Source organism: Fusarium poae, chromosome 3 (genome assembly GCF_019609905.1).
Source record: "Fusarium poae strain DAOMC 252244 chromosome 3, whole genome shotgun sequence".
In the NCBI taxonomy this organism is placed as follows: domain Eukaryota; kingdom Fungi; phylum Ascomycota; class Sordariomycetes; order Hypocreales; family Nectriaceae; genus Fusarium; species Fusarium poae.
In genome coordinates this window covers 5,461,591-5,482,834 of record NC_058401.1, presented here as the reverse complement: position 1 = coordinate 5,482,834, position 21,244 = coordinate 5,461,591, and the positions used below count along the sequence as shown (strand labels likewise).

Below are 21,244 nucleotides of genomic sequence, written 5' to 3'. Positions count from 1 at the left end.
TACAAATCTATAGACATGCGGCAGGTGATAATTCTTTCGAGTCAGAACCAAAAGAGATGGGCGGCCATTTCTTGATGTGCACCGGCGTTAGTGGAAGGAATGGTTCCCCTTTTGGCAACGAACCAGCTCCAAGCTGGACGTTGAGGTTTGTTCTGTTGGCGCGGTAGGATACCCGATATGAGTCGTAATAACGATGTACGAGTTTAGGCTAGATCATGGCTTTGAAAAGTCACGAGATGAGAGGATATTTTGATAATGCAAGAATGAAAGGAGTAATCAGATCTGGCAGTTTCGAACGAAATACAAACCACGCGCATATATACCAGATGCCAGTTTGAACTGAGCGTTTATATCTTCAAGTGTCTCACAATGTCAGCAGGTCAGTGCTGGTGATCCATGGCTATTTCGGGAGATGTTGACGCATGAGGGCTTAAATTAACCTGAGCCTGAAAGGAATATATATGTTTATGGTTACATGTTACATATGTGATTTGGCGACTCGTGATGTCGTTCTTTATCCGGTTTGCGCGTGGTGGAGCTTGTCTGTGCCTTTCTGATAGTCTAGCAGGTATTATCCTGGGCGATCATGACTGGCATTGCTCGGTCATCCATGAAGGATTTGAGGCTGTTTAAGCTGTGATGGAATCTCAAATATGATTGGCTATGATCACGACATTCATTTTCTTTTCCCGATACCGTCGGGGACTTGCAGGATGTTGTACGGGTCGCTCGCTACCTGTATAGGAATCGGGTCGAGAGCAGGTTTGAGAAGGTTGATATCCCCCCTATGGGCATGAAGGATTGGGGACTTGTCAGAAGTTGATTGATGGATTAATTGATCATGTCTATAACCTGCTGTTATATATGAAGACTGGTGTTTGATTCATTATAGTATGCAATCTGTTTTGTTGTTCTGCACTCTTTCTGTCACGAACGCCGTATTTGTTCTCTATTTTGGGTATAATTCCATCTCGAAATACCTTTGAAACTGGTTGCCGAGTACAGACCTGTTGACCATGAAGATCTCAGCCTCTGTTGTCGCCGGTGCCTTCACCCTCTTCACTACAGCATCTTCATCGGTCATCGACAGATATGACGAACACTATCCCAACTACATTCGCGAGGCCGAGCCAACATGTATCACTCCTGGTGTCATTCCCAACATCACCGGCTCCGATATCCGTAACGTCGGGGTCGTTCTTTTCCAGGCATTCGACATGATGGATGTCTTTGGCCCTCTGGATCCTCTCCAGCTCATCTCTCTCGGCGTCCAGCAGCTCAATCTTTACCTCATAGCCGAGACATTGGATCCCGTCACCACAGCGCCTGTAGCTATGAACAAGTTCGACTCGAGCTTCTTCCCCACGATCCCACCCACCAACACTTTCGACGACGACCTCGACCTCGACCTTCTCATTGTTCCTGGCGGTGCTGGCGCACGCAACCCGGACCTCCAAGCTGCTACTAGCTATATCGCAAAGATGTATCCCAATGTCAAGGTCTTGATGACTATTTGCACTGGTGCCGGTGTCGCGGCCAGATCCGGTGTCTTGGACGGACATATGGCAACCACTAATAAGAATGCTTGGGCCACGATGAAGCAGATGGGCCCCAAAGTGAATTGGGTATCTCCCGCGCGTTATGTCATTGATGGAAAAGTCTGGTCTTCTTCAGGTGTAAGTTTTTGACGCTTCTTGGAATCTACTCCATGTTGTCTAACCTGAGACTCACATTAGGTCACTTCCGGTCTGGATCTTATTTTTGCTTTCATCACCACGTTCTGGGGCAAGGAGCAGTCAGAGCGTCTCGCTGGCATGACTGAGCATGTCCCGCGTGATGCAACAGATGATCCTTTCGCAAATCACTATAACATCCCACCCACAGAGGCCCAGCCTTGTTCTGAGCCATGAGCAATGACATTGACATCTTGATACACATGTAATGATGGGTCGCCAGCTAACTCGTGCGTGTCGATATGCAGTCGATATGGCAAGATTTGTGTCTTTGGCATACTGCATCGTCTTTTTGAACTTGGATATCATTGGTTTGCAACTGTAATTCTAGTCTTGACTGTTCCAGTCGTTCAAAGAACAAGCGCATTCATCATCAGGTTGTGTTCCAGTAAAAATGAATAAGCAAATCTACCAAGTTTCAATTTTAAGGCTCAGATAACCTGGACGGTCTGTAACTCCTTTGTGAGCTAAGTTTTCGTTCGATCCCATTCTACGCCAAACCAGTATGGTACAAATATCCCTTCTCTCTTCGGGTCTACCCGTCTTCGCATTTCGATACCCTTTTAACGCCAGGCTCTGCTTGCCATGATAATTAACTAAGATCCATCTTCTCTTCGCCGTTGCTTACAGCAGCGCCTACTGAGAAATCCACTGCACCAGTGTTGCCGATCAAACGCTTTTCGGATTCGGCTACAAACTTGATGCTACGCGCAGGGTCATAGAAGAGCTGGAAGCTACGTTGCACATCGCCGACTTCGACCTGCTTGGACTTCCGCTTAGCGGAGACGAGCTGCGAGGTGGTGATAAGATTGCTAGCGTAACGAAGGCCTGCCTCCTGGCCGATCTTTGTAAGGAGGGCGAGAGCGTCGGGATGTACGTCGACCTCTTCTTCTTGCGCTCGAATAGATAGAATTTGCTTGATCTCCTCCGGGGTGTAGGAGTGCGTGTTAATGATGGCAACTCGGTCCAAAAAGTCGAGAGGTAGCCCGTGGGGGCTGCGATAATCGGTGCCGCGAATGCGCGAGTTGCCTCTGTTGCTGGCCATAATGACCACAGGGGCCAGGTCGTCCTCGAGAGCTCGGTTGATGTATGAGAAGCACTCAATATCAAGCATGTGAACTTCGTCAATGAACAACACGCCAGGAACGATCTCAGCCTTGCCCTCTTCCTTCCACTCGCCAACCTTGGTGTTAATCTGATCTCGAATCTCGCTGCGAATTTCTCCAGTATCGCCTGAAAATAGAGCTAGGAAGCCCTGCGTCCGCGAATTGATGACGTCGATTTCGTGAAGAGTAACAGTATGCACAACTTCCTTTCTCTTCTGAAGTTCTCCGTCGGGGCATTGAAGAAACTTTGTATCGACGCCCATGGCATCATAGTCGCGAGATCGGGCGTAGGATCGGCCAAGTTTGGTGATCTTACCAGAAGACTTGTCGATCGAGATGATATCGCCAGCCATAACGCGTTCCTTGGTCATGGCATCGATCATCTTGCTACCCATATCATACACTGCCTCCATGTCGGTTGTCTTGATGGTCAATTTTCCCTGCTTGGCGCTACCAGTGACACTGCGGTCAATTTGAATCTCAACAACTTCTCCCTCCATGATTTCGCTCTCTTCCTTTATTCGTACGCCGATCGACTTTCGGAAAGCTTGTGTGAGGGCTTCGGTCTTGGACATTTCCAGCGAAAAGATTTCTGAAGATGCAAGGGTTGTGAAAGGGACATCGGGGCCGAGAGATTGTGCCATACCCATGGCAATGGCGGTCTTTCCAGTGCTAGGTAGACACAGTTCAGTACGCGCCGTATAGTGGTTGAACGGCTGAGTCAACATACCTAGGGGGTCCTGCAATAAGAACCGCTCGGCCTGCAATCTTTCCTTCCTTGATCATTTGTAGCATGACAGCAGCAGCTTTTCGCGCCTTCTCCTGTCCAACGAGGCCCTGAGACGATGCCCTGGGCTCCAGAGTAGTCGCATCAACACCGAGACCACGAATATGAGAATGAGCCGCGATGAGGTTGAGACCTCTGAGGTCCTTGGACTCTGACACGGTCATCACGGGCTATTGTTTGAAACCAAGGTGAGTAACAATTCAAGGAGAGCAGGATGTCGCACAACTTACAGCAGCCATCTTGTCGCGTGTTATGCGCAAGCAACGTCACGAAATATAAGAAATTGGAGTGTATGGTTCCGGGTATGGTTGATGGAAGGAGGCCTTGGATGAACGAGGCTGGAAGCTGCTAGGCAAGGTTGCGCGAGAGCTGCACGGCCCCTTCGCATCCATACAATTATCAAAAAATATGTTAGTACGCGGCCGGCCAATGCATTGACGCCACATCTTTGCTGTGCACCGCCACATATGATCGAGAAGATACGTACCCCAGTTGGGGATCACGCCCGGGCTGTATCCCACTTATCGCTACAGTACCAACTAACTCGGCAGCAGTTAGCGTCAATCGTCAGGTCGGTTCCAGGCCAGACAACCAAACACGAATACATTCAGGTGTCTGTCTATACAGTGGATAGTACTGTATCGTGTTTGCAAGGCATCATATTGCATATCGGAGTACCTGGTTGAAACAAGTCGAGACTGAGGTATATCTACTTTATCATACAAGAAAAGGCTGGGTCTTTCAGTTTCCACTACATTAGTACCTTAGGTAGTAGGTACCTACCGGCGCACCCCCCCTTTGTAGACAGTGGATGTACAAGGGTATCAGGGTCATACAAGCTTGTAGAGGGTATTGGCAAGGGAAATAACAGTCTGTTGACTAGATCACTATGTTGAAGACCGACATTTCAAGGTCATTGTGACGGGCTATATCAGATGTTGAAAATGACCCTAATGTCGTGATTTTTCCTAGTCAACATAGTCGTCACAGTCAACAGCTGATATAGGGTCAACAGGGTCATCATCAACCCGGCTGCAGCTAGCCTAGCCGGGTTGACCCTCGCGACTTCCTTCTATATACCAACACAACAGATATCCTTTCAACAGCAGCAAGATCACCTGGCCAGTGGTCTAGCGGCTTATTTGATCGATCAATTCAATTGATCAATAACCCGGCTCAAGGCTGCGGATTCAATCGTAGCCTTGACTTCTTGAAAAAGAAGAAAGAAGAAGGAAAAAAGAGGCCTCTTTTTTTGACCTTTTTGGCACCTATTGCAAGGACCTTTTGACACCCTTGCAAGCCTCTTTTGGGTCATTTTGGGGGTCATTTTTTGACCGTTGCAGCTAGCTAGGTTATTGTGACCAAAATCAACATCTTTTGCAATGACAAGCCTTGTAGCTTTTTAACAGGTTTTAGACTGGACAGTCTAATAGGTAAAAGGCCTGTTAGGCTGTCGCAAGCTTATCAAATTGACACTATATCAGTTGAACAATTGATGGCAGCATTAAATCATCATCAACACCGTGTTGAGCCCTATCATCATTGCCCAGACCCTGTCCCTGACCCCCCCTGGCGCCGGAAGGTAGGTACTAACCTGTAGTAGATACCTACCTGTCTAGAGGCTTGGTAGAAATCGATACTGCAGTCTCCATGTATCGAAATGTCCTCTCTTTCTCCAAGTGCCTAGGTAGGTAGCTCTCAGGAACTTGTATACTATGTATCCGCCTGTGAGCCGACTGTGATTCACCATAAGAAGGGCCAGAAGAAGAAGAAGAAGAAAAGATATCTTATTCAGTGGCTCGGTTTCGTCATATACCTGTTTTATCTGCTTGCGGATGAGAACCACCAAAATAATTACATGGAAGTAACCGAGCTTCTATTGGGCTCCGTAATTTTCCCAATTGCCATTCTGTTAGTGCAGCGCAAGACTATTTTTCTTTTCCTCATGTCCTTCTTTCACCTTAGTAACTACCTACCTACCTAGACTAGTACCTACCTACCTGATACTCTCTTCTCTGTCAGGTGTCTGTCACTGTCGATTTCTGCAGATTCCCGCTTTCTGTGTCGCCTTTCATTGCTTTTTGTATTCTCTATATCTTTCCTTTCCCCAACTTCGTGTTGGTCTTTCTTCCCTTCTTCCTTCACTCCTCGTTTCCAACAAAGGCCCGTGGCTGAAACTCTTGTTTATTTCCACTGCCCCTCTCCACTTCATCCACCGCCACTAGATCATTCCCTTTACGCGACGTACCTTGCAGTCGCATTTTCGTCACTTCGCTACTAATCGAGTAACTCGGGCACTGAATAAGCCAGCGACGCTTCCTTCACATTCTTTGATTTTTTTCTTTTCGATTGTACATTTCTACGTGTTGCCATCCAACCAGCGCCTGCTCATAAACAAAGGATACCTGGCGCTTGTCCTGCCTTGAATAACCGCCTCGTCATATTGCCGAATGCTTGCGACTTCACGTTGCTACCAGAGCCGACATGGCTGGTAGGGACATCCCCGACCGATCGACTGACTACCGCGATCGACCGACCGACCGATATCGCGGTCCGCCGCGCGACTCAAGAGATACAGACCATGATTTTAGGAGAAATGAAAGGAGGGAGACCGACAAATTCGCCCCTAGAAATCATGGTAGGATAATAGGCCCTGTCAATGGGAGTGACAAAGGCGTGGCTGATTCGCGGCAAGTAGGGCAAAGAACATCTGTGTTATCAACACCAGGTGGGAGGAGCGCCTCTAGATGCGATTTCCAAGCGGGGATGGATCTTATCGGCGAAATGTCCGCCGCTCACGGGGACCTGATTAAGGCAGACTCTCGTCTTAATAAAATTAAGAAGGAGTTCAACAGATCAGCCTCGAGACCGATTGAGTTTGCTTCCGTAGGGTCACTCCAACGAAAAGAGATAGAGAGAGGCGAAGAAGAAACAGACCGACTGAGGCGAAAGCTCGCTCAGATTTACCCCAGACTCCAGGCCGAGCTCGACTCATACTTGAGAATATCAGCGAATCCTGTTACTCAACCAGGGACGCCCACGCACATTCGGAACGAATCGGACCTCGAACCGCGGTTGTCGGAGCTGCGCCAATCGATACTGAAATCAGGGGAGAGTCGCCTGCAAAGCGAGGTCACGGCGCTGCAGGAGGTCATCAACGAGGAAAAACAAAGGAAGCGGATCTTGGCAGACGAACTCGAAGCGCAAAAGAGAAAAAACCAGTCCCTGGAGGACAGAGTCAGCACACTTGAGGTCATGTTCAAAACGATGAAACCGGAGGTGGAGGTGCAAATATCCTCAGAAATCAACAAACAAATCATTCCTAGGATGACGAGCCTGGAAGATAGCCTTGACAAAGGTTTATCGAATAATGCTGAGGCGACCAAGCAGCTTCAAAGACTTATAGATGGTCATACGGAACAACTAGCCAATCTAACTAGTAAACGTTCAGCCGACCTTGTAGCAGGTCCGGGCAGCACAACAGTCGCTCAAGCGGCGACACCCAACGTCACAGCAGAAACGATCCGACTCCGGGACAACCTCGAAATTCAAGCCCGGAATATCAATTTCATGCAAAAAGAGAAGCTGGAACCATTATCGAAAATTCGAGATCTCGAAAGGTCTATGGAGCAGTCTTCGCAAGATTGTCAACAGGCAAAGAGACTTGTTAAGATCCAATCTTCCGTGGCCGAAGATTATCAAAAAAAGCAGCGTTCTTTGGAGGAGAGGTTCTCAACCCTGGAAAGCGCTGCTGGTGAACAGGCCAAGAAGCAACGTTCTTTGGAGGAGAAGTTCTCAACCTTGGAAAACGCTGCTGGTGACCAGGCCAAGGAGCAACGTTCTTTGGAGGAGAAGTTCTCAACCTTGGAAAACGCTGCTGGTGAACAGGCCAAGGAGCAACGTTCTTTGGAGGAGAAGTTCTCAACCTTGGAAAACGCTGCTGGTGACCAGGCCAAGAAGCAACGTTCTTTAGAGGAGAAGTTCTCAACCTTGGAAAACGCTGCTGGTGACCAGGCCAAGAAGCAACGTTCTTTAGAGGAGAAGTTCTCAACCTTGGAAAACGCTGCTCATGACCAGGGCAAGAAACACAGTGAACTAAACACTACCTTCACTCGCTTGTACTCTGAACAGGTTGAGGATAACAGGGCAAGAGACACTACCATTGCCACCTTGAAATCCAGCACAGAAAGTTTCCGAAAAAAGACAGAGTTTCTAGAGGCAAACGTTGCCTCTTTGAGTGCATCAATAAAAGAAAAACTGCAGACCGAGGAAGGCCAGGCATCGGACTTGGTTCAATTGCAGTCGTCCGTAAACCAGCTGCAGAAAAGAACTGACGATTTGGGCCAGAAACTCAATTCGGATTTGGCTCAGCAGGAGAAGAGAACTCATGATTTGGGGCAGAAACTCAACTCGGATATGGCTCAGCTGCAGTCGGTCATAAATCAGCTACAGAAAAGAACTGATGATTTGGGGCAAAAACTCAATTCGGATATGGCTCAGCTCCAGTCAGCTGTAAATCAACAGCAGAAAAGAGCCGACGATTTGGGCCAGAAACTTGCCTCTGTATCGTCCACCTCTACAGCCCAGGCATTAGACCTATCCTCCCTGCAAGCGTCTATCGAAAAGCATAATATCAGGAGCAACCTACTGGAAAAGAATGTTACTTCCCTGAAAAGCGAAATTACAAAACGGCCGCCTCAAGATTTCGAGAAACTCAATGCGAAAATTCAAGAGTATCCGCCTGCTGCCGATCTCAATTGCATTGTGGCGGACTTTCCGTCAAGCAAAGACATCAAGATGCTCATCGCCGATATGCCAAGATTGAGAGAATCTGTGTCGAAATTGAAAGCGTGCAAGACCCCGACTCCGCCTCCGCCCAACTCTACTTCTTCAACGACCAATGAGACAATAACTCAGGTTGTTGAAGACAAGATTATGCAGCTGGATATTGCCACAAAGGAGGAGATGTACAAGTTGTTTGAGGACTTGTTCAAAAAACTAAGTCATGATAATGAAGAGTGCGCAAAACAATCGTTCGCGGATGTCAACAAAAAGTTGGAGGAGAGCAAAGAGCAGACGGAAACGGCTAAAAAGGCCGGCGAGAGCCTACAGAAACTTTTCAACGAGCATACCGCCGAAGTCAAAAAGAAAATTGATCAGTTACTTGAACATGTGGAAAACGAGTTCAAAGAAGTGGAGTTTCAGATACATGCGATAGATGACTGGAGGAAGAAGTTGAACACCAAGAAATGGTACGACAATATGGCCAAGCACGTCACAAGCTACGCGTCCTCTTATTTCCATCAGCAACTGACAAGTCTCTCTGCACGTGTTGACAACCTTGAATACCGACCTGACGAGTCGGAGGGCCCGAACAAGAGACGCAGAACAGGCAGTAGTAACCCCCCGGCGAGTAATGGCGCTCCTTAGACCAGAAGTTGTATGGACCTATTGCGATTCGTGGAGCCACCAAACACAGGCGTTGGTTTGGGCCCCGAGTTGCGTTTTGCTTTGGTACGGTTGAGCTGGGTAAAAGACGAAGGAGGATTGTGACAACTTGAGGCAGCAGCATTATACCCTTGTTGATACGGCGTTAGGGGAAAGGGAGGGCTTCGATATTGATGTGAGATTATGTACAATCACCTAGACTAATTAAATGCAATCGATACTTTTGCATTTGAAATAATGCTATGGCAAGCTGCAATCTCTATTTAGGAACAAAGTGTCTGAGAATCAAATGATGATAGCACAAGTGACTATCAGAGAAGCATGAATGGATAATGATGTACCTGCAATAGAGAACTTAAGCAATGGCCCTTGCATGTATCAACCAATGTACCAACACATAAGGAAACAAGGTTCGATGTCAGTTTGAATAACGATGAGGTGCGTGGCCAAATAAAGCAGATGTCGATAAGCTAAACCATGTAGGTATCATAACGAACGGCTAAATGTAGTTTATATTTATACCTAATTACCCAATGTTAGAAACTACACATACCTACTTAGGTAGATATTTGTATGAAGTTGAAATGGGTATGCGGCAGCTAGTGACGAAAAGGAATGGATCACTTCACCAGGTAGTTAGGTACCTACGACTAGGAACGGACGGGCCAGGGCCCATTAACTAACAGCCACAACCTACTAACGTTACATATGTAGGTATGTAAGATAGGACGGAAATGCCCGATGACATTCCCGTTCCCATTCCCCAGGGCTCAGGGCCCAGGGGGACTGGAAGTCATGACCCCCCAAAAGTAGGTAGGTATGGAATGAAATCAGAGGCCCGTCCAGCTAGCTGCTCCACCTATGGATGAACTTAGTAGGTAACTTGGCTCGGGGGCTGGCTCCGGCTGTCTGTCACTGTCACGGGCTGTCAATTACTGACTGTCAGTTTATCACCAATGGACCTAATATTGCCCGCCAACAAAGAAAAACAGAACAGACTCTTCTCTTTGTATTGATTGACCTCAATTCTTCTTCTCATCCCTCGGCTTTTCCACATCTTCTAATAGAATGAACAATTCATTTTCTTCCCTTCTTATCAATTGTTAAACCAAGCGGATCTCTCTCTGGCTGGCCGCTCGTTCGCTAGATAGGTGTTGTCTAGGTTGTGCTCGAAAGCGCGCTAACATCAACCAACTTGTCTACTATCGTGTGCGACCAACTGGGTCACCTCCATGCCTTGTCACTAGACATCAACCACTACCACTATCAGCCACCATCAACCATCGCGACAACCCTGCGGGTCAGCAGTGAATGACGCCGACCACGAAAAACATTGTTTTCAACTGATTCGTATCTTTATCAGTGTTGATTCTGCGACAGTCTACCGTTCAAAGCGCCTTTGTTGTCGCGTTCTCAGCCTCCCTGCGTACCCCTCGCGCGCGTCACCCTCGATCGCCAAAATCTCGTACCGCACCGCACCGCAACCTACTGCCAGCATCATACCGTACCCCCGTCTTCGTCCTCCCGGCATGCTGACATCCATGAACAATGGAAGCCGCGGCGAAGACGGTCCAGCAGCTCACACAGCGCATCCTACCCGAGAAACCCCATCACCTCTCCTACTCCGCAGACTGGCGATATCACATCCCCGCCAACGAATCCCGACAGAAGCAACCTGAGGAATGGGATATTACCCGCCTACAATATTCGACACTTGTGTCGGAAGCTGATCGCGGTGTACTCCTTACCAGATCATACTACGACATGCGTGTCGAGCCCCCGAAACCCGTCCCTCGCGACGTGGGTATCCTCGCAAAGGGCGGCGAGAAGAAAAAGTTGTCACTCAGTGACTACAAGAACAAAAAGACATCTGGCGTTACCTCAGACACGCCCACGCCAGAGCCACCCAGCGCCAGAAAGCGTGAACACGAGCGCGCATCAGAATCCAAATCTGTGCCAGAAAGCAGGAAACATGATTCACAGCGTCAAAGGGATCACCACCTTGATGCTAAACCGCAGAAACCCCGGGAACTACCTGTTGTTGACATGAGGTAGGCCGCGCCATCCAATCCAAATCGTGATCGCCTAGACGAACATACTGACTGCTGCAGACTCCCTCCAAAGCCACCTGCATCCCTCCCGCCTCGACCCGTATCACCCGACAGCAGGAAACGTGCATCCAACGTTGACGACGACCATCGGACCCAGAAACGGCCCAGGCCAGATATGCCTCGCCTCGTTGACGACCGGTCGCGACCAGGTCGAGATGATCCCCCACGCCGGAAGGATAGAGAGGCTTTGCCGCCTGCTGACATACCATCAAGAGACAAGCCATCAGTCTCATCTTCGCTATCAAATGGACGAGGTGTTCTCAAAGGTGCCAATACCTCTGCTGCTCGTAATGCTTCCCCGGCTGGACGTGCACGTGGCGATTCAGTCAACGGTGCTCGGCCAAGCGCATTGGGGAACACAAAAGCTACACCGGCCAAGGCCGATACTACTTCGCGCTCATCCGTACCTCCACTTCTCTCGCCTCTTCACTTAAATTTAGAGACTCAGAACGCAACAGATAAGAACGACAGAAGAAGACCACGCGATGACGCTATAGATACTACAAGGCCAACAAAAACAAAGAAGCCCGAAGCACCACCTCCACCACCCAAAACAAGAAATGAGTCGGCTCGAGACAAGTCACCTGTGCGATTGCCTACACTTCTGTCGCCCACGTTGCCGAGCGCTCTGGAGGCTGAGCTGTCTCGAAGGAAGGTTTCTGCAAAGACAGTCGACTCCAAATTGTACGACGATCGTGACAAAGACGAGCCAAGCGACAGACAGAGCGAAGAACGGCACAAGTCAACGACGGCAAGGAAGGCCCCTGTCGAGCACGAGGAAGAAGACGAGGAGGAGGACGAAGAGCCAAGAGAAAAGAGACGATTAATCGTGACGCTAAGGATATCCAAGAGAATGCGGCAAACGTTCAGGCGCATATTGGCATTGCCGCCGAAGCGGAGAGAACGGTCAGAGAGCACAGAAGCACCGCCAGTCAGCCAGGCAAAGAAGCGCCCTGCATCGATAGAGAACACTGGCGACACGATAGCTGTCAAGCGCCCTCGATTGCCCTCAGTTTCTTCGACCCTGCCTCCACCTCCATCAACACCATCCAAGAAGGGTGCTGCTATGTCTCGTGTCAGTTCCAGTAATTCGCATGCCCATACGCCAGGCGATATTTCTACGGTGACTCCTGTGCCTGTTGGATTCTCAGATCGTCCTGCCATGAATGGCACAGATGTCGGCCGAAGCGACAAAGCCGATATCCGGGCCGTCAATGAGAAACATACTCGCTTCTCTAACTTGGGCCGACGACTCAAGCACGAGGGCGACATTGCGAACCAGCGATGCAACAAGCTTGCAAATAGTGGTGATTCACGCGGAAGTGATACAAGCCGCAAACAGTACTACGCACTTGCAGTCGAGAGCACTGTCGCCTTCATGGCCAGCTTCCACCTTCTAAATGTGAGCCGCAACATGCAGCACAAGTCATCCGATCCAGGCCCTTGGGCTAGTTTGATCAAGATGGTTGACTACCTGCAAAAAGAAACCCGACGCGACACGCGGCGATATCAACCCATGTATGCTCTTGTGTTGATTCTGCAGGCCGTTACAGTGGATGAGTTTCTGAAATCATTCCCCAACTATGAACATATATCCAAGGAGGATATCTTCGCGCACCAAGCGGCTCGCTACCGAAATTGGACCACAGTTCGTGACGTCTATGAAGGGATAAGTAACTCTCGTCTTCGAGCCGATATAACGCCCTGGTCGACGGTTGAGGAAGTCTGCCAGGCGTCGATGCGTGTTATCCGACAATGGTGTCATGATGAACATGTCGATTGGTCGGCCGAGTTTGACCCCAAAGAGGCTAGCATACGAGTTGCTCGACAATAACGCATGTTCTCTGCGCATTTTCAAGATCGGTTGAGCTTGATCGAACAACAAACCGCTTGGGCTTGTCTCTTGGGCGAATCTTTGGCTCTAGTATTCAATTCTAGTTTGTCGGCCTCTTGTTCGAGGGATTGGCTCAAGGGGCCCAGCTATTTCTGTCGCATTCAACCGATATCCAAGGAGTATCCAGCAGGACACCTTGCGAGCGAATCGACTTTCCACGTCTATATGATTTTTGAATTAAACTCTGAGGATATTGCTTATCGGCTTATCCCGGCCCGCCGCGCCACTTGAGGTGCCTGGCAAGGACAAAAGTATTCTTGCTGTCATTTGCACTATGATATCCCCCCAGATCAAAACGGAGAGCGATTTGGTTTCATCTATTGCGCCTGCGATATAGGCCCTCTGCAGTTGCCTTGTATGTTTTTATTGTTGTCATTCTATCTTGCCGGATAAGGGTTGCTTTAAACAGGAAAGGAAAAAGGGTTAATGAGAAGAGGGAGTAAAGGAGCATTCGGCGAATAGGGAGTGCGGGGAGAGCATGCTTACAGGAGAATACCACTGGTATATGCATTCACATAACTGCATGGAACAAAGATAGGGGGGGCGCTGAACAGGTTGTGAATATACTGGCTTGGCGAGTGTCGAGGATTCTAACGGATGATTTCGGGACACCCAAGCCAACATCATGAATTATAAGGTCATGACGGATTCCCGGTGAAGGTTGCCAGCCGACTGACTGTATCGGTGTTTACACTCACAAAGCTACACAAGATTTTGCCGAGGCGAGCTCTCTCCGTACATGTACCGTAAGACATGGTCGACATTCTATTGATAAGATGGTGATGAAGAGGTCAAATAAGCATCGTTTTCATAGCTATACATGTTGCGCTTCACAGTTGAATTTTCGGACACGTTTTCAAGAGGGATGGATCTATATTTTTTCTGTCCACGGCTATACTAAGATCAATTGTCTAGTAGGGAACTCGAGCCGATGATAACAACCTCGTTGTCATCCCCTCCGACAATCTCCCCGGATTTTGGTATTTTTACTTGCTTTCATTTCTTTACTTCATTAAAACACACGACCGACTGGAATCTTCATCATGTCGCGTCTAATTAGGTTTGGTTTTGCTTCCAGCCCCTTGAGCGCTCTGCGCTTACTTGGAGGCATCGACCTTGGCAACGTGGGCCAGGAGGTCGAGGACACGGCGGGAGTAACCCCACTCGTTGTCGTACCAGGAGACCAGCTTGACGAAGTTGTCGTTGAGGGAGATACCGGCCTTGGCATCGAAGATGGAGGAGTTGGTGTTGCCGTTAAGGTCAGAGGAGACAACGTCGTCCTCAGTGTAGGCCAGGACACCCTTGAGGTCACCCTCAGAGGCCTCCTTGATGACCTGCTTGATCTGGTCGTAAGAAGCACCCTTCTCGAGGCGGACAGTCAAATCGACAACGGAGACGTTGGCGGTAGGGACACGCATGGACATGCCGGTGAGCTTGCCGTTGAGCTCAGGAATGACCTTGCCGACAGCCTTGGCGGCACCGGTGCTGGAGGGGATGATGTTCTGGGCAGCACCACGGCCACCTCGCCAGTCCTTGGCGGAGGGACCATCGACGGTCTTCTGGGTGGCAGTGTAGGAGTGGACGGTGGTCATGAGACCCTCAACGATACCGAACTTGTCGTTGATGACCTTGGCGAGGGGGGCCAGGCAGTTGGTGGTGCAAGAAGCGTTGGAGATGATGTCGGCAGAGCCGTCGTACTTGTTCTCGTTGACACCAACGACGTACATGGGAGCGTCGGCGGAGGGGGCAGAGATGATGACCTTCTTGGCACCGCCCTGGAGATGGGCCTTGGCCTTGTCAATGGTGGTGAAGACACCAGTGGACTCAACGACGTAGTCGGCGCCGGTCTCGGACCACTTGATGTTGGCGGGATCACGCTCAGAGTAGAACTTGACAGTCTTGCCGTTGACAACAAGGTCGTTGCCCTGGTTGCCGACCTCACCCTTGAAGACACCGTGGGAAGAGTCGTACTTGAGCATGTAGACCTGTGGAAAGACCTAGGTTAGCTTGGTGCTTATGATGATAGGAGCGTGGGGCAATGAAGGGTAGCTTGATGTGTGCAGAAGAAGCTACTTTATCTCATGCTATGCCATCATGATGAAGCAGATGGAACCTCGATGGTCGTTTGCCACGTTCTAGACAGTTTGTCGTCGATAATGACATAGTAACGAGCCAGTTCCCAGCTTCATCATGATGCGGCTGCCCAGATGCGTAGCATGACGGAGCAAAGCAAGCAACTTATTGGTGTTGTAGGATCGAGCGGGATCGTCGGGAGATCAACTTACGGCGTAGTGAGGCTCAATGAAGGGGTCGTTGACAGCAACAACCTCGATGTCGGGGTGCTCGACGGCATTGCGGAAGACGATACGGCCGATACGACCGAAACCGTTGATGCCGACCTTGATGGGAGCCATTTTGTTTTAGAAAGGTTCTGTTTGGGGAAAGATTGTTAGATGAGATGTTTTGTATATCCTTTAGGGATGATGATGATAGAGAAGAGGATGAGGAGGAGAAGCAAAGGTTGAGGTGAGGGAGTGGGGTATTTTATATGCCGTCTGTATGACAGAGTGGGACAGATCAGAGCAGAGGAGGCAAGTATGGTATGGTATGGAGGTAGGTAGAGAGAGGGAGCTTTTTTTTTTCGCTGAGGACGGGTGTTGCCACAGTAGAAGAAAGTGGAGGGGAGGGGGAGGGGGGACAACGTTGGTGCAAAGGAGGGGCAGGACATGAGCTCTGAAGCTCTGTCTCTCTTTTTTATTTGCCTTCCAATTGCTCCCCTCTCCTTGTTTATCCACTCAATGGATGAATGTCGATGGTTGACATATTATCGCAAAGAGTGGTGATAAGAAGGAGGTATGATATGATATGACATGATGTAGCATAGAAAGCAAAAGAGATCATGTTGCGTGTTGTGATGTTATGATGGTGATGTAGGTAGTCGCGCGGAATGGAGGGGTAGAGCCAACCAAGCAGCCTGAGAATGGAGGGGCAGAGACAGGCATAGCTCAAGCTCAACCTAGAGCAAGAGCTAGAGCTAGAGCTAGAGCTTGACAAGTAAAACGCATACCTTTTGGTGAAGAAAGAAGTAGTTGCTGTATTGTTGAGTATGATGAGGATGAAAAGAAAAGAGAAGCAAGAAAAAAAGGTCGAGGAGAGAGGGCGGGAGTACAAGTACTAATAATCGAAAACCATGGGCTCTCTCATCAAGCTCATGTTTAGTTTAGTTTAGTAACCCACCCACCACATCATTCATCATCCCACGAACACACACCCCAGACCAGACCAGGCCAGGCCAGACAAGGGGGCGTACAGTATGCATAGTAAGTATGTAATCGTATAGTGTAGCGTATCATAACAGGGGCCAATGGAACATGGAATATCGGGTGAGAGGGTGGGAGTATTCCCCCCCCCCCCCCTCTCAACGTCTACCTTGATAGCTGGACATAGAATTCCGTTACTATGACTTGGTGATATTGAGCCTTTTAATGTTTTATTAGAAGTAACTCAACACTGACAATTATACAAGATAAATATAATAACTATCCTTTCGTATATCAACCTCTATATCATCCATCATGCTCATTTTTTCACGGCTCGGCGAGCTTAGGTCCCCACTACCTAGGTAGGTACTGACAAGAGCTGCAATGACATACTTTATGGTGGGGTGATGATTGATGCCCTGAAAAAGATACATGTCTCCATTATGCACGCCTCACTCTATCCTAAAGTACATTTTCTACCCCTCATGCCGTACCATGCCACCTCAGTTGATTCTCCTCCTCCTCCTCACAGAGACGAAATGGATGGAGACTATTTTTTTGTAGGTGCCGCCGAATAAGACACCGTATTCTACCGTGCAACTCTCCGTCATGTCTCCCAATTCCAGTTCAATGGATACAGCACGTTTATCACAAATACATCAGATGTTTTCTCTCTCTCTCTCCGGAAGCTCCGGTATAAACGGACTTGGTTGACGATCAACACCAACCCCATCATCGTTTATTGAGCTACATCTTGTGTATTGTGTAGGTTTGACGATTGAGATCTTGGTTGTCTACGCCGCATTCATTTAAGCCTGCATTCAAGCTACCTTATTCACCTCTTTTTGGACTGACTGACTCACTATCCACATCCCATTTTGCCGCCAGAAGTATTCATATCGTATCTCAACATACCTACCTACCTACATGTATTATCAACAAAATGGCATCATGCACGTCCCCCCTATCTGTAAAGCTCTGTTCGCTCTGTTCACCAAGAGTCAGTCATACGGCTTGAAACATGTCTCTTGGCGTCTTTCGATGTGCTTCCATCATCTCCGTGACAATAATTATAACAATCTCTCTTATTAATTCCATGTTTACGTTGCTTTCATATCTCGGAGTCACCTTAATCGAGCTAGAGGCTTCACCATCACGACGGTAACACTAAAAGAGGTTTAGTACCTGATCTTCGCTCGACTTTAGCTGCGGGCTTTTACTTTTGCTGTTGCGTCTTTTTACGCAATGTGGCGGGGCTGGCGGGGGGGGGTATCATTTTCATTGACTCGATTCCATAACATATCCTAGGTATTCTGAGATATGGCATAATAAACCTGTTGGTAATGATATGTATGTCTCTAGAAATAGACACGACCATGACACAAATCACCATTGAACAAAGTAGATATATATTACTAACAGGAACGTTTGCACCAAGACATACATGCCCATAAACCAATCGAGTAGTCATCCTCAACCTCCAAACTCTTCCCGTTTCACTTTCTTGCTGTCCCTCTTCTTACGGTGAGAGAAGGATCGTAATTGTTGAGGCATCATGCTGTCGACTCTGATCAAATCATCCAAAGCAGGGCCTCTGTCGGCCCGTCGATAGACCACGGTCCTCGACGGACCGACTATGTTCGTTGGTTTATTCAAATTACTCTCAAATATATCATCATATCAGATGGGATCAGATCAGTCCATCTGTCAATCCCATCGCCCAAAAAAAGAAAAAAAAAAAAAAAAAAAAAAAGACTCGACTATCCGCTTATCTGACATCGGTCCTTTGTCTAGACCCTATCGGCGTGTGCATTGAAGTTCAGTATGTAGGTACCTATGTATTAAAAGATGGGGGACCCTGAATCAGAAACCCATAATAGTTACTATAACATCATCCATCCATACATACATTCACAATGTAAAAAGATATATACACGGACCCTTATGGTCTTATTTTTCGTTCCAAGTATTGAATCTCACCGAGATTTCTCGCCTGAGATCATGACCTGAGCCCACCTATTCAGACTGAACTGGGCTGATAGAACCCCTGCTTGCTGTGGCTAGTAGCTCGATCCCCCTCCACCATGATTATGATCCCTGGCCCGAATCCGACGTCAAATCTGGACCTTCAACATCAGTTCATGATATCGATCCTTCTAGTATAAACATTACTCGAAACACGATAATCGCTTGCGATAATTACTGAAATGCATTACTTGTTCCGAAACGCTTTGATCGACACTCAACCAAGGCAAGGCACAAGCCCACCATGAACTTTTTCCATCCGTGTTACGTACAGAGACTCATCGTTGTCGAATCAATTCCCTACCGTTACAACTCACTTACACACTTCTAATCAGTATTGTTCCCGAATAATCCCTGCAGCCTGATCCAGCCCGTTTGTCGCCGCGAGGCTGCCTCTCGGTGCTTGACCGTTCGGCTACAGCTACCGCCCCGGCTTCCACTCCACGTACGGAGCATCACGGGATCACGGGCTTGGATCGGCTCAAGCCTCGCCTGTCAAGGACACCAACAGACCAAACCTCTTCCCGTCCACCCGTATAACCCCATACAACCCCAGACAGGCTCCAATTCTCCATAGTCTTTACTTGTTCACTCCATACTTGACTCGCTGCCCCGGCTTCTCAGCCTCTTTTTCGAGATCCCACTTGCCCGGCCTCACCCGTCCCCGGCGTGCATCGGGATCCCCAGGAACCAGATGCCACATTTGGACCCATCATCCCAGGTTTTCCAGCCTTCTGGATGTCCTCTTTGGTCTCTAGTCTCCTTCTTCCGTCATGTTCCCGCGGTACATGTACTGTGTGCCATGATGCTTTCTTGACCATTGGCCGCTGTCATGAAACCCAGCTCAGCCAGGCCCGCATGATCATCGCACCCCTTCGAGGAGTTTGAGAAGGTGCCCATCTAAACTGCATATCTAGCTCTCAACCTTGTCTCCAGGTCCGGAATTGTAATGCCGAAGCTATCTGTGTCATGCATTCATCCTCATGGGGTCTGCCGAGTTCTCGACGTGAAACGGTACCCACTCGCTATCATGTTTGTTAGAGATTCCAACATCCACTTACACCTCGTCATGTTTTTGTCCAATATATAGACGACATGCAAACTTGTTGACCAAGCATCCATTACACAACAAGACTCGGCGGATATCCATCTCCGTGTCATGGTAGGTAAAAGCCGTGGCACCCTTTTAACTTGGGATTTGTCTGTCGCCAATTGTCTTGCGACGCATACCTGGTACGCGCTCGAACTGTACTACCTTGGTTTTCTTTTTCTTTTTCGCTCCTTGACCTCGGTATCGCAGAAAACTAGACTCTGCCAGGTACCTAGGGGACAAAATAGTTTAGTCATTTGTGCAATCTCAGGCCCGCTCTTGGGCTATTTGTTTTCTGTCTCCCAAGCTTGGGTGACGTTTTATGCCGTTGAAGTCTCTTCACTCAAAGCTATCAACCTGTATAGCCCAGTTCTGTCCCTCGCCTACGGGTCGGAACTCGACCGCGCCATCTGGAAAGTAACCAGCATCCTTCCACGCCTTCATGGTCGCCCCGTCATACGGTCCTTGTTGGGAGTTTCCATCACGTCCGTCTGCCCATCTAAACTCCCACATAGTTCCTGGATTCGCCGCCGCCATTTGCTTCTCCTCGTCGACATCATCATCCTGCTTTGCTGGTTCCACCCAATCCTCTCCTGTCTCCTTTCTATATTCTCGTACCAGTAACTCCCTTTCTTGGTCATAGATCTCCTCATAGTCTCGGCTCAATAACTTGTCTGCCGATTCTGTGATGGCATCAATTGATGCTTTGATTCTCTTCTGCTCCGGGTCCTCAGGTTCCTCCCCGCCATCGATGTCCATGCCTTCGGTGCCCTTGTTCATCTTCTTGAGCTTCCACTTGGGGATCTTCTTGGGTTTTACTTGTTTTTTACCCAGCCGGGCCAGGGCCTCGAGCGGTGTCTCGGCGCGTTCGAGGTTCAAGATCAGAGTCTTTAGCAATTCGGATACAAGGATCGCGTCATCTTCCAGGCGCTGCTTCCGCGCCTCGGCTTCGCGCTTCTCATGTGCTGCCGCCGCCTTTCTCATTTCTTTCTTGCTGAGACCTTGTAACCAGCTATCGTGTACAGCATCGGGATCGCCGCCTTTGCGAATATAGTTGCCATCTTGATCGAACTGGCCCTCTTCCATTTCTTGCTTCAGGTTGAATGCCTCGACTTTGGGGGCATGTTTCTTGAGTCCTCCCAGGCCGACCTCCTCGTCAACACCCTCCTCCTGTATGGCAAGCTCCACATCAGCTTCATCATCACTACTTCCGTCGTCGTCGAGTCGAATGCCCTCCTTATCTCTGCTAGTGTTTTCGGCACCATCGATCTGATCCGCATCAAGGAAGCGAACTTTGTTCTTCTTGATATCGCTCTCTTCGACGTCGCCTCCCTCAGGAACCTTCTTGTCTCCGTTGGCTGCATCATCGTCATCCGCAGCAAACATGTCGTCGTCGTCATCGTCTCCTGCTGTGTTGCCTGATGCTTTAGACGCGGAATTTGCAGCATCCGCTTCTTCTTTTTTTCGCTTCTCATTGCGCGTGTTGAAGTCTTCATTTTCTGAATCGCTATCATAACCATCGAGGTTCACAGCCCCACGCTTGGTATTCGAGCCGCCAATAACATCGGCGTCAAGGATAGCGTCTTCCTCGCGAGCGTCAGGTGCAAGAGTTGAGGGGTTGCGCACGTCGAACTTGACTCGTTTTGAATCGGACTCGTCTTCGTGATGATGTGTTCGCGCAAAGTTCTCTCCGTCGCGCTTGGGACGAGCCGAAGGACGTGACGTCATGTTTGACTATGGCTTGGTATAAAAATGAACAACTTGAGACTCTGGTCGGGGGTAACAATATA

The 21,244-nt window shown here is 48.8% G+C and overlaps 6 protein-coding genes across 6 annotated transcripts; 3 read left to right on the top strand and 3 right to left on the bottom strand.

Annotated features, from left to right (window-relative positions):
• Positions 1 to 1,016: 1,016 nt before the first annotated feature.
• FPOAC1_009245 (uncharacterized protein) lies at positions 1,017 to 1,917 on the top strand (the record flags this gene model as incomplete). Its single annotated transcript, XM_044853675.1, has 3 exons — positions 1,017 to 1,676; positions 1,737 to 1,826; positions 1,885 to 1,917. The coding sequence occupies 3 exons, from the start codon at positions 1,017 to 1,019 to the stop codon at positions 1,915 to 1,917; spliced, it is 783 nt and encodes a 260-aa protein (XP_044706345.1).
• Positions 1,918 to 2,325: 408 nt separating this feature from the next.
• On the bottom strand, positions 2,326 to 3,865 carry RVB2 (RuvB-like protein 2; the record flags this gene model as incomplete). The annotated part of the gene is made up of 3 exons (XM_044853674.1): positions 2,326 to 3,511; positions 3,570 to 3,796; positions 3,857 to 3,865. The coding sequence occupies 3 exons, from the start codon at positions 3,863 to 3,865 to the stop codon at positions 2,326 to 2,328; spliced, it is 1,422 nt and encodes a 473-aa protein (XP_044706344.1).
• A 2,545-nt stretch (positions 3,866 to 6,410) lies between these two features.
• On the top strand, positions 6,411 to 9,056 carry FPOAC1_009243 (uncharacterized protein; the record flags this gene model as incomplete). Its single annotated transcript, XM_044853673.1, has 1 exon — positions 6,411 to 9,056. The coding sequence occupies one exon, from the start codon at positions 6,411 to 6,413 to the stop codon at positions 9,054 to 9,056; it is 2,646 nt and encodes an 881-aa protein (XP_044706343.1).
• Positions 9,057 to 10,622: 1,566 nt separating this feature from the next.
• Positions 10,623 to 13,019, top strand: FPOAC1_009242 (uncharacterized protein; the record flags this gene model as incomplete). Its single annotated transcript, XM_044853672.1, has 2 exons — positions 10,623 to 11,125; positions 11,186 to 13,019. The coding sequence occupies 2 exons, from the start codon at positions 10,623 to 10,625 to the stop codon at positions 13,017 to 13,019; spliced, it is 2,337 nt and encodes a 778-aa protein (XP_044706342.1).
• A 1,157-nt stretch (positions 13,020 to 14,176) lies between these two features.
• On the bottom strand, positions 14,177 to 15,493 carry FPOAC1_009241 (uncharacterized protein; the record flags this gene model as incomplete). Its single annotated transcript, XM_044853671.1, has 2 exons — positions 14,177 to 15,064; positions 15,365 to 15,493. 2 exons carry the CDS (start codon positions 15,491 to 15,493, stop codon positions 14,177 to 14,179), a joined length of 1,017 nt encoding a protein of 338 aa, XP_044706341.1.
• Positions 15,494 to 19,793: 4,300 nt separating this feature from the next.
• Positions 19,794 to 21,182, bottom strand: FPOAC1_009240 (uncharacterized protein; the record flags this gene model as incomplete). Its single annotated transcript, XM_044853670.1, has 1 exon — positions 19,794 to 21,182. The coding sequence occupies one exon, from the start codon at positions 21,180 to 21,182 to the stop codon at positions 19,794 to 19,796; it is 1,389 nt and encodes a 462-aa protein (XP_044706340.1).
• Positions 21,183 to 21,244: the final 62 nt, after the last annotated feature.